At 42.9% G+C, this 16,121-nt stretch overlaps 1 protein-coding gene across 9 annotated transcripts in view; it reads left to right on the top strand.

Moving 5' to 3' along the window:
* prrc1 (proline-rich coiled-coil 1) overlaps positions 1 to 16,121 on the top strand; it is a 64,389-nt gene that overhangs the window by 10,374 nt on the left and 37,894 nt on the right. For 7 of the 9 annotated variants that reach the window (XM_061800760.1, XM_061800759.1, XM_061800758.1 and 4 more), the window contains one exon: positions 3,224 to 3,329. The exons of the other annotated variants lie outside the window; for them this stretch is intronic. In XM_061800760.1, the coding sequence (XP_061656744.1) occupies positions 3,224 to 3,329 (106 nt within the window). The remainder of the gene's footprint in view (positions 1 to 3,223; positions 3,330 to 16,121) is intronic. 9 annotated transcript variants of the gene reach the window in all.

The following is a 16,121-nucleotide window of genomic DNA, read 5'->3' as shown; positions in this document are numbered from 1 at the left end:
TTTTTTTTTTTTTTTAAACGCATTGTTCTCAAATGAGCCAATTTGGCATTCTAAATACTTCTTGGGAATTTGAGATTGAGAAGAATAATTCCTACCTGAAGTGAAGTGATCGCTACACAGTCATGTGTATTTGGTTAGGCACCATCCATCACGTTTAATTCTCAAGAGTGTGCGGGACAGACCAGGATATACACAATGCCGAGACTTGTAGTGCTGTTGGTTGTTACAACAGACGAGACAGATATTCAAAGAGATCGTTCTATGGAATACCATCTGAAAAGACGACAAAAGATCGATGGATTTCGGCAATTAAACGTGATGGATGGTGCCCAACCAAATACACACGACTGCGATCATTTCAGGTAGGAATTGTTCTTCTCAATCTCAAATTCCCAAGAAGTATTTATAATGCCAAGTTGGCTCATTTGAGAACAATATGTTTAAAAAAAAAAAAAAAAAAGACGTAGTCGTCTCCAACGTACACGAAACGTGTTGCAGCCAGACGTTAATCTTCGGTAAACCTCTCCCCAACAGACTTCCCCCCCCCACCCCCCCACCCATATACATTGTTCTCAAGTGAGTCTAATGCATATTTAAAAAAAGAAAATAAACCGTCGGTCACACAGAGGTTTACCAAAGTTTGTGTGGCCGCAACACGCTTCCGTGTACAGGGGCTGAAGCCTATCCCAATGGTTTTTCTTTTTTTAAATACACATTGGACTCATTTGAGAACAATGCATATTTAAAAAAAAAAAAAAAAAAGTCTGTCATGGAGAAGTTTACCAAAGTTTAACGTGTGGCCACAACACGCTTCGTGTATGGAGGAGCTGACTCGCTGTCTTTTTGTTTTCGTCCCAATCAAAGTTAATGAATGCAGGTTTGTATTAAACCAGGCGTCATTTAATTAAATATTGGTATTTGTATTGAAAAAATCTGAGTGGCTTAATCACTATGTTGGATTTATTCTTGATTGAGAACAGATCCAGCAACAAAGTATTTGTATGCATCCAGACATTACGCTTTCAAAGTCTTCTGTGTAAATCTCGACGACTTACTCACCAGATACATGTGTAGATCGAGTTGTCCAATACAAGCGGAAGCTTGTTCATAGTCCAATTTCTTATCGGCGAAAACATCGGTTTCGGCATTAAATATGGCTCCTCTATGCCATGTGTCTTTAATTTTTCCACGTACCTTCATTTATTATCACCTTCTAAATGTTTAATTGTTTCGGACAAAACTTTAGGGCGCCGTGCTATAAGACCTATTTTTGCGTTGTCTCCAACCGACTTATCATTGAAGAATGGTTTGTTTGATCAACACTTCCGGCCAGTGATGTGATTTGATGGCGTAGGTGCACGAGCTCGATACATTTTATCATAAAAACTTGACATTTGAACGGGGTCTGTTGACATTTTGCATCCACTATGTGGGCTGGAAGAGAGTGGCAGGCGCTGTGACCAAAATCACTGTGAAATGACTCGCGATCAAAGGGGCATTAAAGAACAACCCGTTTTTGCAATAAACCTAATAAGGAATGCTCAGACAGTGAAGAGAATAATTGTTTGAGCACCCTGCTATATTGTAAGTTCTCCCACTTAGAAATCATTGAGGGGGCTGAAATTTTCATTGCATATGCGTGTCCATATGAGAGAGATAATCTAAAAATAAAAAAAATCCAGAAATCACAATGCATGATTTTTAAACTATTTATTTGTGTGATACAGCTGCAAATAAGTATTTGAAAACCTGAGAAAACTAATGTTAATATTTGGTACAGTTGCCTTTGTTTGCAATTACACAGGTCAAACGTTTCCTGTAGTTGTTTACCAGGTTTGCACACACTTCAGGTGTTATTTTGGCCCGCTCCTTCACACAGATCTTCTCTAGATCAGACAGGTTTCTCCGCTGTCGCCGAGAAACACAGAGTTTCAGCTCCCTCCAAAGATTTTCTATTTGGTTTAGGTCTGGAGACTGGCTAGGCCACGCCAAAACCTTGATATGCTTCTTACGGAGCCACTCCTTGGTTTTCCTGGCTGTGTGCTCCGGGTCATTGTTGTATTGAAAGACCCAGCCACGACCCATCTTTAATACTCTGACTGGGGGAAAGAGGTTGTTCCCCAAAATCGCACAAAAGATTGCCGCAGTCATCCTATCCTTAATATAGTGCAGTCGTCATGTCCTATGTGAAGAAAAACACCCCCAAAGCATGATGCTACCACCCCCATGCTTGACAGTAGAGATGGTGGTCTTGGGATGGAACTCATCATTTGTCTTCCTCCAAACACAGTTAGTGGAATTATGACCAAAAAGTTCCATTTTGGTCTCATCTGACAACAAGACGTTCTCCCATGACTCCTCTGTATCATCCAAATGGTCATTGGCAAAATTAAGACGGGGCTTGACGTGCTGGTTTAAGTAGGGGAACCTTCCGTGCCATGATTTCAAACCATGACTTCTTAATGTATTACTAACAGTCACCTTGGAAAGGGTGGTACCAGCTCTTTTCAGGTCATTGACCAAGTTCTGTCATGTAATCTTGGGCTGATTCCTCACCTTTCTAAGGCTCATTGAGACCCCACAGGGTGATATCTTGCATGGGGCTCCACTCCGATTGAAATTGACCTTCATGTTTAGCTTCTTCCATTTTCTAATGATTGCGCCAACAGTGGACCTTTTTTCACCAAGCTGGTTGGAAATTTCTCCGTAGCCCTTTCCAGCTGTGTGGAGTTGTACAATTTTGTCTCTGGTATCGTTGGACAGCTTTTGGTCTTGGCCATCTTACAAGTTTGAGTCTGACTGATTGCATGGGGTGGACAGGTGTCTTTATGCAGCTAACAACCTCACTCAGGTGCATCTGATTTAGGATAATACATGGAGTGGAGGTGGACTTTTAAAGTCGGACTAAAAGGTCTTTGATGTTCAGAATTCTAGCTGATAGACAGGTGTTCAAATATTTATTTGCTGTTGTATCACACAAATAAATCGTTAAAAATCATAAATTGTGATTACTGGATTTTTATTTTTTGATTTTTTTCTCTCACAGTGGACATGCACCTACGATGAAAATTTCAGACCCCTCCATGATTTCTAAGTGGGAGAACTTACAATATAGTGGGGTGTTCAAATACTTGTTTTCTTCACTGTACGTGAAAATTTGGAAAACAACATCCATATATACATATTACAGTTAGCTTCTTCTTTTTTTACGGGGTTGTTGAAGACCAAGGAGATGATGGAAGAGACTGGGATTGAGACTACACCCCCAACCAGCCCGACAGCACCAATGACCGCAGCTGCCTCAGTCAGCCCTGTTCCAATAAGCATAGGTAGGAGATCTGTACTATTTTACCATCCAGTTGCTGTTTCATGTTCCTTGGATGCTAGCAGCTCGATCAGGGGTCGGGAACCTATGGCTCGGCAGCTACAACTTTTGATGGTTGCATATGGCTCGCAGAGCCCTCATAACAACATACTGTATACAGCAGGGGTGCTCAATGTGTCTATAGCGATTGATCGAGAGGAAGTTCTGATTGATCGCGTGACTGCATGGCCAAAAAAAAAAAAAAAAAAAGTCAGCCTGACAACTTTTTTTTTTTTTCACATTTTGGCACCACGTAACTTTCTCTCACAACGACCTGCTGCACTGGCTCCAATGATGGCCACATACTCTTCTTCCTTGTTTACCTTGCACTGCCCCACTCTTAAAGGGGTACACTCAGTATTACAAAAGTTACTGTCCTTATGCAGCCTATCAATGTGGTTTTTATGACAGAGTGCTTATGCGCTGCCCACTACTGGAATTTTTCTTTTTTTTTTTTCATAAAGACATCCCTCCTCAAGCCGTCACCTTTTTTTGTGGAGGGGTTTGTGTGTCTCGATGATCCTAGGAGCTAAATTGTCTGGGGCTTCGTGCCCCGGGTAGGGTCACCCATGGCAAACAGGTCCCAGGTGAGGGACCAGACAAAGTATGACTCCAAAACCCCTATGATGACTACAAAAATTGGATCTTGGTTTCCCTTGCCCAGATGTGGGTCACCAGGGCCCCCCTCTGGAGCCAGGCCTGGAGGTGGGGCTCGAAGGCGAGCACCTGGTGGCCGGGCCTGCACCCATGGGGCTTGGCTGGGCACAGCCCGAAAGAGTAACATGGGTCCCCCTTCCCATGGGCTCACCACCTGTGAGAGGGCGGTAGGGGTCGGGTGGAATGTGAGCTGGACGGTGGCCAAAGGCGAGGTTAGACCTTAGCGATCTGATCCACGGCCACAGAAACTAGCTCTAGGGACATGGAATGTCAACTCTTTGGAAGGGAAGTAGCCGGATTTGGTGCGTGAGATCGAGAAGTTCAGACTAAATATAGTCACACTCGCCTCCACGCACCACTTCGGCTTTGGGGAGATTTGGAGAGACGCTGAGCAGGTGTGGGTATACTTATTGCCCCCTGGCTCGGGGCCTGTGCGTTGGGGTTTACCCCAGTGAGAGGGTAGCCTCCCTCCGCCTGCAGGTCGGGGGACTGTTGTTTGTGCTTATGCACCAAACAGCAGTCCAGATTATTCACCCTTTTTGGAGTCCTTAGAAGGAGTGCTGGAGAACAACGGCATCCCCGATCAGAACTCGAGTGGTATTCTGTTTTTGGACTTCTGTGCTCATCACGGATTGTCCATAACAAACACAATGTTCTGGCATACGGGTGTTCACATGACTACTTGGCACCAGGACACCCTAGGTCGCAGTTCGATAATCGACTTTGTGGTCGTGTCATTGGACTTGCGACCACATGTCTTGGACATCCGGGTGAAGAGAAGGGTGGAGCTGTCAACTGATCCCCACCTGGTGATGAGTTGGCTCCGATGGTGGAGGAAGATGCCAGTCCGACGTGGCATGCCCAAATGTATTGTGAGGGTCCTTTGGGAATGGCTGGCAGATTCCCCTATCAGAAGGAATTTCAACTGCCACCTCTGAAAGAACTTTGCTCACATCCCAGAGGAGGCGGGGGACATTGAATCCGAGTGGACGATGTTCCGCGCCTCCATTGCTGAGGTGGCCGACTAGAGCTCTGGCCGTAAGGTGGTCCTTCCTTGTCATGGTGGCAACTCACGAACACGTTGGTGGACACCAACAGTGACGGATGCTGTCAAGCCGAAGAAGGAGTCCTATCAGGCATTTCTGGCCTGTGGGACTCCCGAGGCAGCTGATAGGTATCGGCTGACCAAGCGGAATGCAGCTTTGGTGGTCGCTGAGGCAAAAACCTGTTCGTGGGAGGAGTTTGGTGAGGCCATGGAGAACGACTTCAGGACGGCTTCGAGGAAATTCTTCCCCACTGTCGGGCACTTTACACACAGATATAATTTGATCAAATGATATAAATGTCACTCCCTACTTTTATTTTTCAACTATAGTATTTCATCCGTGAAACTTTGTCTTCGACTTCTGCATTGGCCACTCTTTGGTCCACCCCAATTTAAAGACTACAGGGGCACTTCCACTTACGAAATTAATCCGTTCCTGAAGTCGTTTCATAACGTGAATTTTTCGTAAGTAGAAGCGCATATTACATGTAAATAGCGTAATCCGTTAGAAGTCCCCCTCCCCCGCCGACAAAAATAAGCATTCAAAATACATAATGTAAAGAATAGTAAAAAAAAAAAACGTGTTCATTTACCCTTGGCGTTTGGAGACTCAGCGAAGAGAAGGGTGACTAAGGAGCAAAAGGCATCGTGGAGGACGGAGAAGGAGCCAAACCTTGCCAGCTGAGAGAAAACATACACACAAACGAACGCATGCACACAACTGAATTCCACAAAATTTCTTGTGGCCAATGGTGAAGATGAATAAACTTGCAAACACAAATGAAAAACTTGTACTTCTCCATTGTGTGTTGGCTTGTGACAGCGTGACGGCGCTAGGGTGATTTGGTGACAGTTGAATGTCCAAGGAAATCAAAAAGCATCGTGGGTAAAGATTGACGTCCCCTCAAGACAATGGGATTCCAGGAAGATGCTCTGGCGATATCCAATGGAAGAGCAGCTCTATCATGCCACATAAAGATACAGGAAGTGCATCATGGGTAAAGATTGACATCCCTCCTAGCCAATGGGATGTCAGGAAGATGCTACAACGATAGCGTGTTGAAGAACATGCCGCTAGACTTTTGTGCACTCAAAGCAAAACGCAGCATGACATGCACGAAGGCAAAATATACATTTTTAATTTAAAATTGGGCGGCATGTGAGAGTCATCCTTTTTTTGAGGTCTGCCAGTGGATTTTCAAAAGCAAGGAGGAATGTGAAAGAATCGACCATCACCATTGGATTTCAAAAGGCTGGACTACTACAGTGCCGTAAAAAGTATTAGTCCCCCCCAACTGAGTTTTTTTTTTTTTTTTTTTTTTTTTGGAAATCTATCACACACAACGGTTTGAAATCATCAGACCAAATTTAATATCACTCAGACAAACCAAGGAAACACAAAATACACTTTGAATTTATTAAGGCACAAAAAAATCAAAACCTTTATGGCCCTATGTGAAATAGTAATTCCCCCCTTATTACATCGCAATGTCGCTGTGACTAACCACAAATTTGGGAACTTTGAGAAGTGTGAGTTCAATTTCACAAGCAGCACCCAAACCTCCTACCGTATTTGTCGAATCAAGAATCTATCGGAGAATGTGATGTGGGCTACAAGATCTCTAGAACCAATGTATAATGCCATGATGCAAAGAAATTCGAGAAGAAATGAGAAAGAAAAGTGATTGAAAACCATCAGTCTGGAAAAGTTTACAAAGCCATTTCCACGGCTTTCAAGCTGTGGCGAACCACTGTCAGAGGAGTTATCCACAAATAGAGTAAACTGAGAACAGCGGCAAACGTTCCCTGGAGTGAACAACCAATTAAAATTACTTTGAGTGCGACAACTCATTCAAGAGGTCGCAAAAGACCCTCCAACAACATTTGAAGGCTGAGTGTTCATGACTTGACCATCTCCTCAAAGAATGCAACAGCTTTTATCACATTTGCCAAAAAAAATCTTGATGATCCTCAAGACATTTGGAGAAAATGTCTGTGGACAAACAAGCCAAAAATTACATTTAGTGTAAAAATTGCACAGCATTTGATAAAAAGAACATCATGTTGACAGTGAAGCATAGTGGTGGCAGTATGATGATCAGGAGCTGCTTGCTGCCTCAGGACCAGGATAACTTTGCTATGATTGATGGAACAATGAATTCTGCTGGTGGCACAGCGGCACAACTGATGAGCGCGTTGGCCTCACAGTTCTGAGGATTCAAATCCTGGCCTGGCCTGTGTGGAGTGTACATGTTCTCTCTGTGCTTGCGCGGGTTTTCTCCGGGCACTGGGGTTTCCTCCCACATCCCAAAAACATGCATTACTTGTACCCTCTAAAGTGCCTCGAGGTATAATTTTGAGTGTGATGATTGTCTGTCTCTATGTGCCCTGTGATTGCCTGGCAACCAGTCAAGGGTGTCCCCTGCTTCCTGCCCGATGATAGCTGATTTGGTCCAGCACTCCCATAACTCTTGTGAAGATGGCTCGTGATTAGGTTCAGGGGGCAATTACGTTTTCACAGCGGGTCAGAAAGGTTTGGCTTTTTTTGTGCCTTAACAAATTGAATTGTCATTTGAAAACTGAATTTTAGATTGACTGAGTAATTGGATTGATGATTTGAAACTATTGTGTGATAGATATGCAAAAAAAAAAAATCAGGATTATACAGTGCCTTGTGAAAGTATTTGGCCCTCTTGAATTTTTCAACCTTTCACCACATTTCAGGCTTCAAACAAAAAGACAAAATATTTTTTTTTGTCAAGAATCAACAAGTGGGACACATTCCTGAAGTGGAATGAAATGCATTGGATATTTTATACTAAAAAAAAAATGAAAAGTGGGGCATGCTATATTATTCGGCCCCTTTACTTTCAGTGCAGCAAACTCACTCCAGAAGTTCAGTTAGGACCTCTGAATGATCCTATATTGACTGATGATGATAAATAGAATCCACCTGTGTAATCAAGTCTCCGTATAAAATGCACTTGCTCTGTGATAGTGTCAGGGTTCTGTTTAAAGTGCAGAAAGCATCATGAAAACCAAGGAACACACTAGGCAGGTCTGCGATTTTTTTTGTGGAGAAGTTTAAAGCCGAATTTGGATACAAAAAGATTTCCCAAGCTTAAAACATCTCAAGGAGGACTGTGCAAGCAAACATATTGAAATGGAAGGAGTATCAGACCACTGCAAATCTACCAAGACCCGGCTGTCCCTCTAAATTTTCACCTTGAACAAGGAGAAGACTGATCAGAGATGCTGCCAAAGAGGCCCATGATCACTGTGGATGAACTGCAGAGATCTACAGCTGAGGTGGGAGAGTCTGTCCATAGGACAACAATCAGTCATACAGGCCTTTATGGAAGAGTGGCAAGAAGAACGTCATTTCTGAAAGATATCCATAAAAAGTCTCATTTAAAGTTTGCCACAAGCCACCTGGTAGACACACCAAACATGTGGAAGAAGGTGCTCTGGTCAAATGAAACCTAAATGGAACTTTTTGGCCACAATGTAAAACGATACGTTTGGCGTAAAAGGAACACAGCTCATCACCCTGAACACACCATCCCCACTGTCAAACATGGTGGTGCCAGCCTCATGGTTTGGGCCTGCTTTTCTTCAGCAAGGAGAGGGAAGATGGTTAAATTTAATGGGACGATAAATGGAGCCAAATACAGGACCATTCTGGAAGAAAACATGTTGGAGTCTGCAAAAGACCTGAGACTGGGATGGAGATTTATCTTCCAACAGGACAATGATCCAAAACATAAAGCCAAATCTACAATACAATGGTTCACAAATAAACGTATCCAGGTGTGAGCATGGCCAAGTCAAAGTCCTGACCTGAATCCAATCGAGAATCTGTGGGCAGATCTGAAGACTGCTGTTCACAAACGCTCTCCATCCAACCTCACCGAGCTCAAGCTGTTTTGCAAGGAAGAATGGGCAAGAATTTCAGTCTCTGATAGATCCCCAAGCGACTTGGAGCTGTAATTGCAGCAAAAGGTGGCACTACAAGGGATTAATGCAAGGGTGCCTAATAATATTGCACGGCCCACTTTTCAGGTTTTTATTTGTTGAAAAAGTATAAAGCCAATAAATTTTGTTCCACTTCACGATTGTGTCCCAATTGTTGTTGATTCTTGACAAAATTTTTTAATTTTATATCTTTATGCTTCTTCTTCTTCTTTTCCTTTCGGCTTGTCCCGTTAGGGGTCGCCACAGCGTGTCATCTTTTGCCATCTTAGCCTATCTCCTGCATCTTCCTCTCTAACCCCAACTGCCCTCATGTCTTCCCACACCACGTCCATAAACCTTCTCTTTGGTCTTCCTCTCGCTCTTTTGCCTGGGAGCTCCATCCTCAGCATCCTTCTACCAATATACTCACTCTCTCGCCTCTGAACATGTCCAAACCATCGAAGTCTGCTCTCTCGAATCTTGTCTCCAAAACATCCAACTTTGGCTGTCCCTCTAATGAGCTCATTTCTAATCCTATCCAACCTGGTCACTCCGAGCGAGAACCTCAACATCTTCATTTCTGCCACCTCCAGTTCTGCTTCCTGTTGTTTCTTCAGTGCCACCGTCTCTAATCCGTACATCATGGCCGGCCTCACCACTGTTTTGTAAACTTTGCCCTTCATCCTAGCAGACACTCTTCTGTCACATAACACACCAGACACCTTTCGCCAGCTGTTCCAACCTGCTTGGACCCGTTTCTTCACTTCCTGACCACACTCTCCATTGCTCTGTATTGTTGACCCCAAGTATTTGAAGTCATCCACCCTCGCTATCTCTTCTCCCTGTAGCCTCACTCTTCCCCCTCTACTTTTCTCATTCACGCACATATATTCTGTTTTACTTCGGCTAATCTTCATTCCTCTCCTTTCCAGTGCATGTCTCCATCTTTCCAATTGTTCCTCTGCATGCTCCCTGCTTTCACTGCATATGACAATATCATCTGCGAACATCATGGTCCAAGGGGATTCCAGTCTAACCTCATCTGTCAGCCTATCCATTACCACTGCAAACAGGAAGGGGCTCAGAGCTGATCCCTGATGCAGTCCCACCTCCACCTTAAATTCCTCTGTCACACCTAAGGCACACCTCACCATTGTTCTGCTGCCATCATACATGTCCTGTACTATTTTAACATACTTCTCTGCCACACCAGACTTACGCATGCAGTACCACAGTTCCTCTCTTGGTACTCTGTCATAGGCTTTCTCTAGATCCACAAAGACACAATGTAGCTCCTTCTGACCTTCTCTGTACTTTTCCACGACCATCCTCAAGGCAAATAATGCATCTGTGGTACTCTTTCTAGGCATGAAACCATACTGTTGCTCGCAGATACTTACTTCTGTCCTGAGTCTAGCCTCCACTACTCTTTCCCATAACTTCATTGTGTGGCTCATCAACTTTATTCCTCTATAGTTCCCACAGCTCTGAACATCCCCTTTGTTCTTAAAAATGGGAACTAGAACACTTTTCCTCCATTCTTCAGGCATCTTTTCGCCCGCTAGTATTCTGTTGAATAAGTTGGTCAAAAACTCCACAGCCATCTCTCCAAATTGCTTCCATACCTCTACCGGTTATGTCATCAGGACCAACTGCCTTCCCATTTTTCATCCTTTGTAATGCCTTTCTGACTTCCCCCTTAGTAATCATTTCCACTTCCTGGTCCTTCACTCTTGCCTCTTCAACTCTTCCTTCTCTCTCATTTTCTTCATTCATCAACTTCTCAAAGTATTCTTTCCATCTATTTAGCACACTACCGGCACCAGTCAACACATTTCCATCTCTATCCTTAATCACCCTAACCTTCTGCACATCCTTCCCATCTCTATCCCTCTGTCTGGCCAACCTGTAGAGATCCTTTTCTCCTTCTTTCGTGTCCAACCTGGTGTACATGTCTTCATATGCCTCTTGTTTAGCCTTTGCCACCTCTACCTTTGCCCTACGTCGCATCTCGATGTACTCCTTTCGCCTCTCCTCAGTCCTCTCAGTATCCCACTTCTTCTTCGCTAATCTCTTTCCTTGTATGACTCCCTGTATTATGGGGTTCCACCACCAAGTCTCCTTCTCCCCTTTCCTACCAGATGACACACCAAGTACTCTCCTGCCTGTCTCTCTGATCACCTTGGCTGTCGTCGTCCAGTCTTCCGGGAGCTTCGGTTGTCCATCGAGAGCCCGTCTCACCTCTTTCCGGAAGGCCGCACAACATTCTTCCTTTCTCAGCTTCCACCACATGGTTCTCTGCTCTACCTTTGTCTTCTTAATCTTCCTACCCACCACCAGAATCATCCTACATACTACCATCCTATGCTGTCGAGCTACACTCTCCCCTACCACTACTTTACAGTCAGTAACCTCCTTCAGATTACATCGTCTGCACAAAATATAATCTACCTGCGTGGTTCTACCGCCGCTCTTGTAGGTCACTATATGTTCCTCCCTCTTTTGGAAATAAGTGTTCACTACAGCCATCTCCATCCTTTTTGCAAAGTCCACCACCATCTGCCCTTCAAAGTTCCTTTCCTGGATGCCGTACTTACCCATCACTTCTTCATCGCCCCTGTTTCCTTTACCAATATGTCCATTACAATCTGCACCAATCACAACTCTCTCGCTGTCTGGGATGCTCAGAACTACTTCATCTAGTTCCTTCCAGAATTTCTCTTTCAACTCTAGGTCACATCCTACCTGTGGTGCATAGCCGCTAACCACATTATACATAACACCCTCAATTTCAAATTTTAGTCTCATCACTCGATCTGATACTCTTTTCACCTCCAAGACATTCTTAGCCAGCTCTTCCTTTAAAATAACCCCTACTCCATTTCTCTTCCCATCTACTCCGTGGTAGAATAATTTAAACCCTGCTCCCAAACTTCTAGCCTTACTACCTTTCCACCTGCTCTCTTGGATGCACAGAATATCAACCTTTCTCCTAATCATCATGTCAACCAACTCCTGAGCTTTTCCTCTCATAGTCCCAACATTCAAAGTCCCTACACTCAGTTGTAGGCTCTGTGCATTCCTTTTTTTCTTCTGACGCTGGATCCGGTTTCCTCCTCTTCTTTGTCTTCGACCCACAGAAGCTGAATTTCCACCGACGCCCTGCAGGTTAGCAGTGCCGGGGGCGGGCGTTGTTAACCCGGGCCACGACCGATCTGGTATGGGATTCTTTAGATGAACGCTCATATTTGTTTGGCACAGTTTTTACGCCGGATGCCCTTCCTGACGCAACCCTCTGCATTTATCCGGGCTTGGGACCGGCCTACAGATTGCACTGGTTTGTGCCCCCATAGGGCTGCATTTATATCTTTATGCTTGAAGCCTGAAATTTGGCGAAAGGTTTAAAAGTTCAAGGGGGCCAAATACTTTCACAAAGCACTGTATTTGAGGAGAACAGCACAATTTCAGTGGTAACTTGAGATGAAAATGATATTGAGAGCAACAGAGGGACTGGAATGGTGTGACTTTTTTTGTTTTTTTTTTTGTTTTACACTAATATTGTCTCATCTCCAACATAAGTACACTTTATAAAATCAGTTCCTTTCCTTCCATTTGCTTTTATGTTTCTAAAATATTTATTTAGAAATACACGTTTCTGGCCTCATAATTCTGAGGACCGGGGTTCACCCACCTGTTTGGAGTTTGCATGTTCTCTCCGTGTCTGCATGGGTTTTTTTTTTTTTTTTCCCGGGCACTCCAGTTTCCTCCCACATCCCAAAAACATGCATTAATTGGAGACTAAATTGTCCCTTGATGTGATTGCGAGTGCGACTTTTTTCTGTCCCCATGTGCCCTGCGATTGCCAGTCAACCAGCTCGGGGTGTACCCCACCTCCTGCCCGATGACAGCTGGTATAGGCTTCGGCACTACCGCGACCCTCGTGACAATAAGCAGCTCGGAAAATGGATGGATGGATGTTTAATGAGCAAAACCATGCAGATATCTTGAACTTGCACAACTTTTCAAACACAAATGACAATGGAAAAACTCGGGGAGGATGTCATTGTTTTGTTAATATTGGGTTTGTTTTTTTCACTGAACCTTAAAGTTGTAATGGATATGTTTCACCTTATTTGAATGTCTTGAACATAATTCATGTGCTCAGTATATTGTTTACGCTAATTTGATGCAACAGCACCATTTATATTTGCTTTTGACACGTTGTTTTTTGGCAGAAAATTGGGATTTAGAGGTATTTCTAAAGACAGATACAGAATTTAGCATTTGTTGGGAAATTTATTGCATTATATAAGTTTTTCCGAAAATCGCACATTTTATTCCATGACTCATCAGCTTCCATGAGTACTGAAATAGCAAAATGAACCCCTCTTATTTGTACCGAGTACAAATATTTTGTCATTACTGCGGACTTTAACGTTCATGTTGACAATAACAAAAAAACATCTAAAGAACTCTCTGCCCTATGTGACACATTTGACCTCTCAATATTTTCAGTCTAACTCACACTCAAGGTCACATCTTAGACCTGGTCATCTCTAAAGATGTTGAAATTCCATCAATTGACATTAAGGATATGGCTATTTCTGACCATTTTTGTGTATTTTCTGAATTAGAGATTCTTCCAAAAGTTCAGACAACTTTTATCTCTATAAATCTATCTCAAATGCCATGAATGCTGTCACCCCTGTTAAAACTAAGGCCATCCTGAGGTGAACTAGAACACCGTGAAGAAGCACAATGATGGTCAAGAGTTCTAAATCAAAGTGTAGGAAAGCAGAACGCAAGTGGGGAAAAACTAAACTCTAAAATGACTACTCCCACTACAGACACAGTGCCTTTGTAATTTTAGCCAAGAGTTAGTTAGGGCTGGACAGCACATTTTTTCTGAAATCATCAGGAAGAATCTCAACAATACTCACACTCTGTTTGCTGTGATTAACAAGCTCACAACCCCCCTGAATCAGATCGCTCCGAACTCGTAACAGCTGACAAATGCAATGAGTTTGCCTGGTATTCTCGTGGGGAAAAAAAAAAAAATCCATCAGGTAAAATGTCAGCACAAATCAGCAAAATGTCAATGATTTTCCATCTGAACCCACCCACGGAAAACTAACTTGTCAGGATTTGATAGTTTACCAAAAAACTAAACTAACTAAAAAAGAGAATTGTTCAGCAGCTGAAACCATCAACGAGCTGTCTTGACGCAATACAATCTGACTTTTTCAAAGCTATTGTGAAGTCAGTGCGAGCTGATTTTCAACAAATAATTACTAAAGCTCTTAAAATAGCTTCTGTTACATACAGACAACCTCCCTGAGCACACTGAGGACCACTGTGAGCAACATCAGAAGTTCTCACTCTAGCCACACATCAGTATCACACCTGGGATCATAGAAAGTTTCATGGCTTATTAAAAGACTCAAATTACAATAGCAATTTCCATGAATTTACTTTTAATATTACTCATTTGCCCAATTTACACAGTTTTATAGCTGACATCATACTCCTCCCTGAATTTGATATATATATGATTAGCATTTTGTGTACTGTTATGTCTGTGCTCTCTTCGAAAATTAGGGTATCCCAGGGTGCATTTTTAAACTTACACATAGTCTCATTCTGCACTATCTCATTGAATTGACAATTCAAAGGCATATTTTTTGCTTAGCCAGCTATCTGGTATACTCTCATACTTTGCCATGTGCTTGTTATTTGTTGAACTGACAGCATTGTTACATTCATTTAATGGCAAGTAAAATATTGTCAATGAGAACTTTAACTTGCTCAGGGTCAGATTTTATTTTATTTTAGTTTATTGTGTGACAGCCCGTTCTTTTTCTCCCGGTTGTTTGCGCTGTCCCGCAATGTACCAATTCCTTTTCCCATTTTGAGTCTTAAAGAATCCCATACCGGATCGGTCGTGACCCGGGTTAACAACGCCTGCCCCCGGCACTGCTAACCTGCAGGGCGTCGGTGGAAATTCAACTACTGTGAGTTGAAGACAAAGAAGAGGAGGAAACCTGATTTGTCTTAAGAAGAAAAAGAGGAATGCAGAGAGCCTACAACTGAGTGTAGGGACTTTGAATGTTGGGACTATGACAGGAAAAGCTCAGAAGTTGGTTGACATGATGATTCGGAAAAAGGTTGATATATTGTACATTCAAGAGGGCAGATGGAAAGGTAGTAAGGCTAGAAGTTTAAGAGCAGGGTTTAAATTATTCTACCATGGAGTAGCTGTTATTTTAAAGCAGGGCTCGGGAACCTATGGCTCGCAGAGCCCTCATAATGTCATACTGCACATGTGATTTCTGTTGTACAGAGGTTTGTCCTAGTGGGGTTTCCGTCGTTCGGTGTGGGAGGCAACGCAAATGACGTAAAGACAGTTTGGGCTAGTGGGTTGCCGTAGTTTTTGCGTGGTAGTCGATGTCCAGAGGTGCGCAAGGGTCTAATGTTGATCATGTCAGAACAACTAATTATGGAAACGCTTTTGACAAAGGTTGCTCAAAGAAAAAAATAAGAGGAGTCCCAAAGTTTTCAACAAGACTGGACAGCCTTTGTGGAGATGGAGGGTTCTGCTGTGTTTTTAAATTTCACAGATGGGGAGTATGCCAAAGCTCAACGTTGCCAATCAACATTTTGCCAACTTCGCATAAAGACAAGATAATCAAACAAATAAAAGACATGCTTTTGTCGGCTAGAACTGTTCATCATCCTACCCCCATGATGGAAAATGAAATTGAATTACGTTCACGATTAACAGATGGAAATCTCAGCACCTGTGTGAAGCTTAATCTGACAATGTATAAAACAGATGATCAAAGCATTAGCAAAACCAGGAAGCACCTGAAGTCGCATTAATGGTAAGAATTGCTTTTGTCATGATTGGTTAGCAACATCATAATATTATCTAAAAGAATTCAGAGACTTTATTGTACTCTAAAATTGTTAGGTCTACATAAATGCGCAAATACACATGTATTTAGTTTTTTAAATATTGCATGGCTCTTTTGAAATTACGTTTTAAAATATTTGGAATTTATGGCTCTCTCAGTCGAAAAGGTTCCCGACCCCTGTTTTAAA

This window comes from Syngnathoides biaculeatus, chromosome 17 (genome assembly GCF_019802595.1).
Source record: "Syngnathoides biaculeatus isolate LvHL_M chromosome 17, ASM1980259v1, whole genome shotgun sequence".
Taxonomy (NCBI): Eukaryota; Metazoa; Chordata; class Actinopteri; order Syngnathiformes; family Syngnathidae; genus Syngnathoides; species Syngnathoides biaculeatus.
The sequence above is the reverse complement of the archived record's forward strand: the minus strand, read 5'-3'. Positions and strand labels throughout refer to the sequence as shown.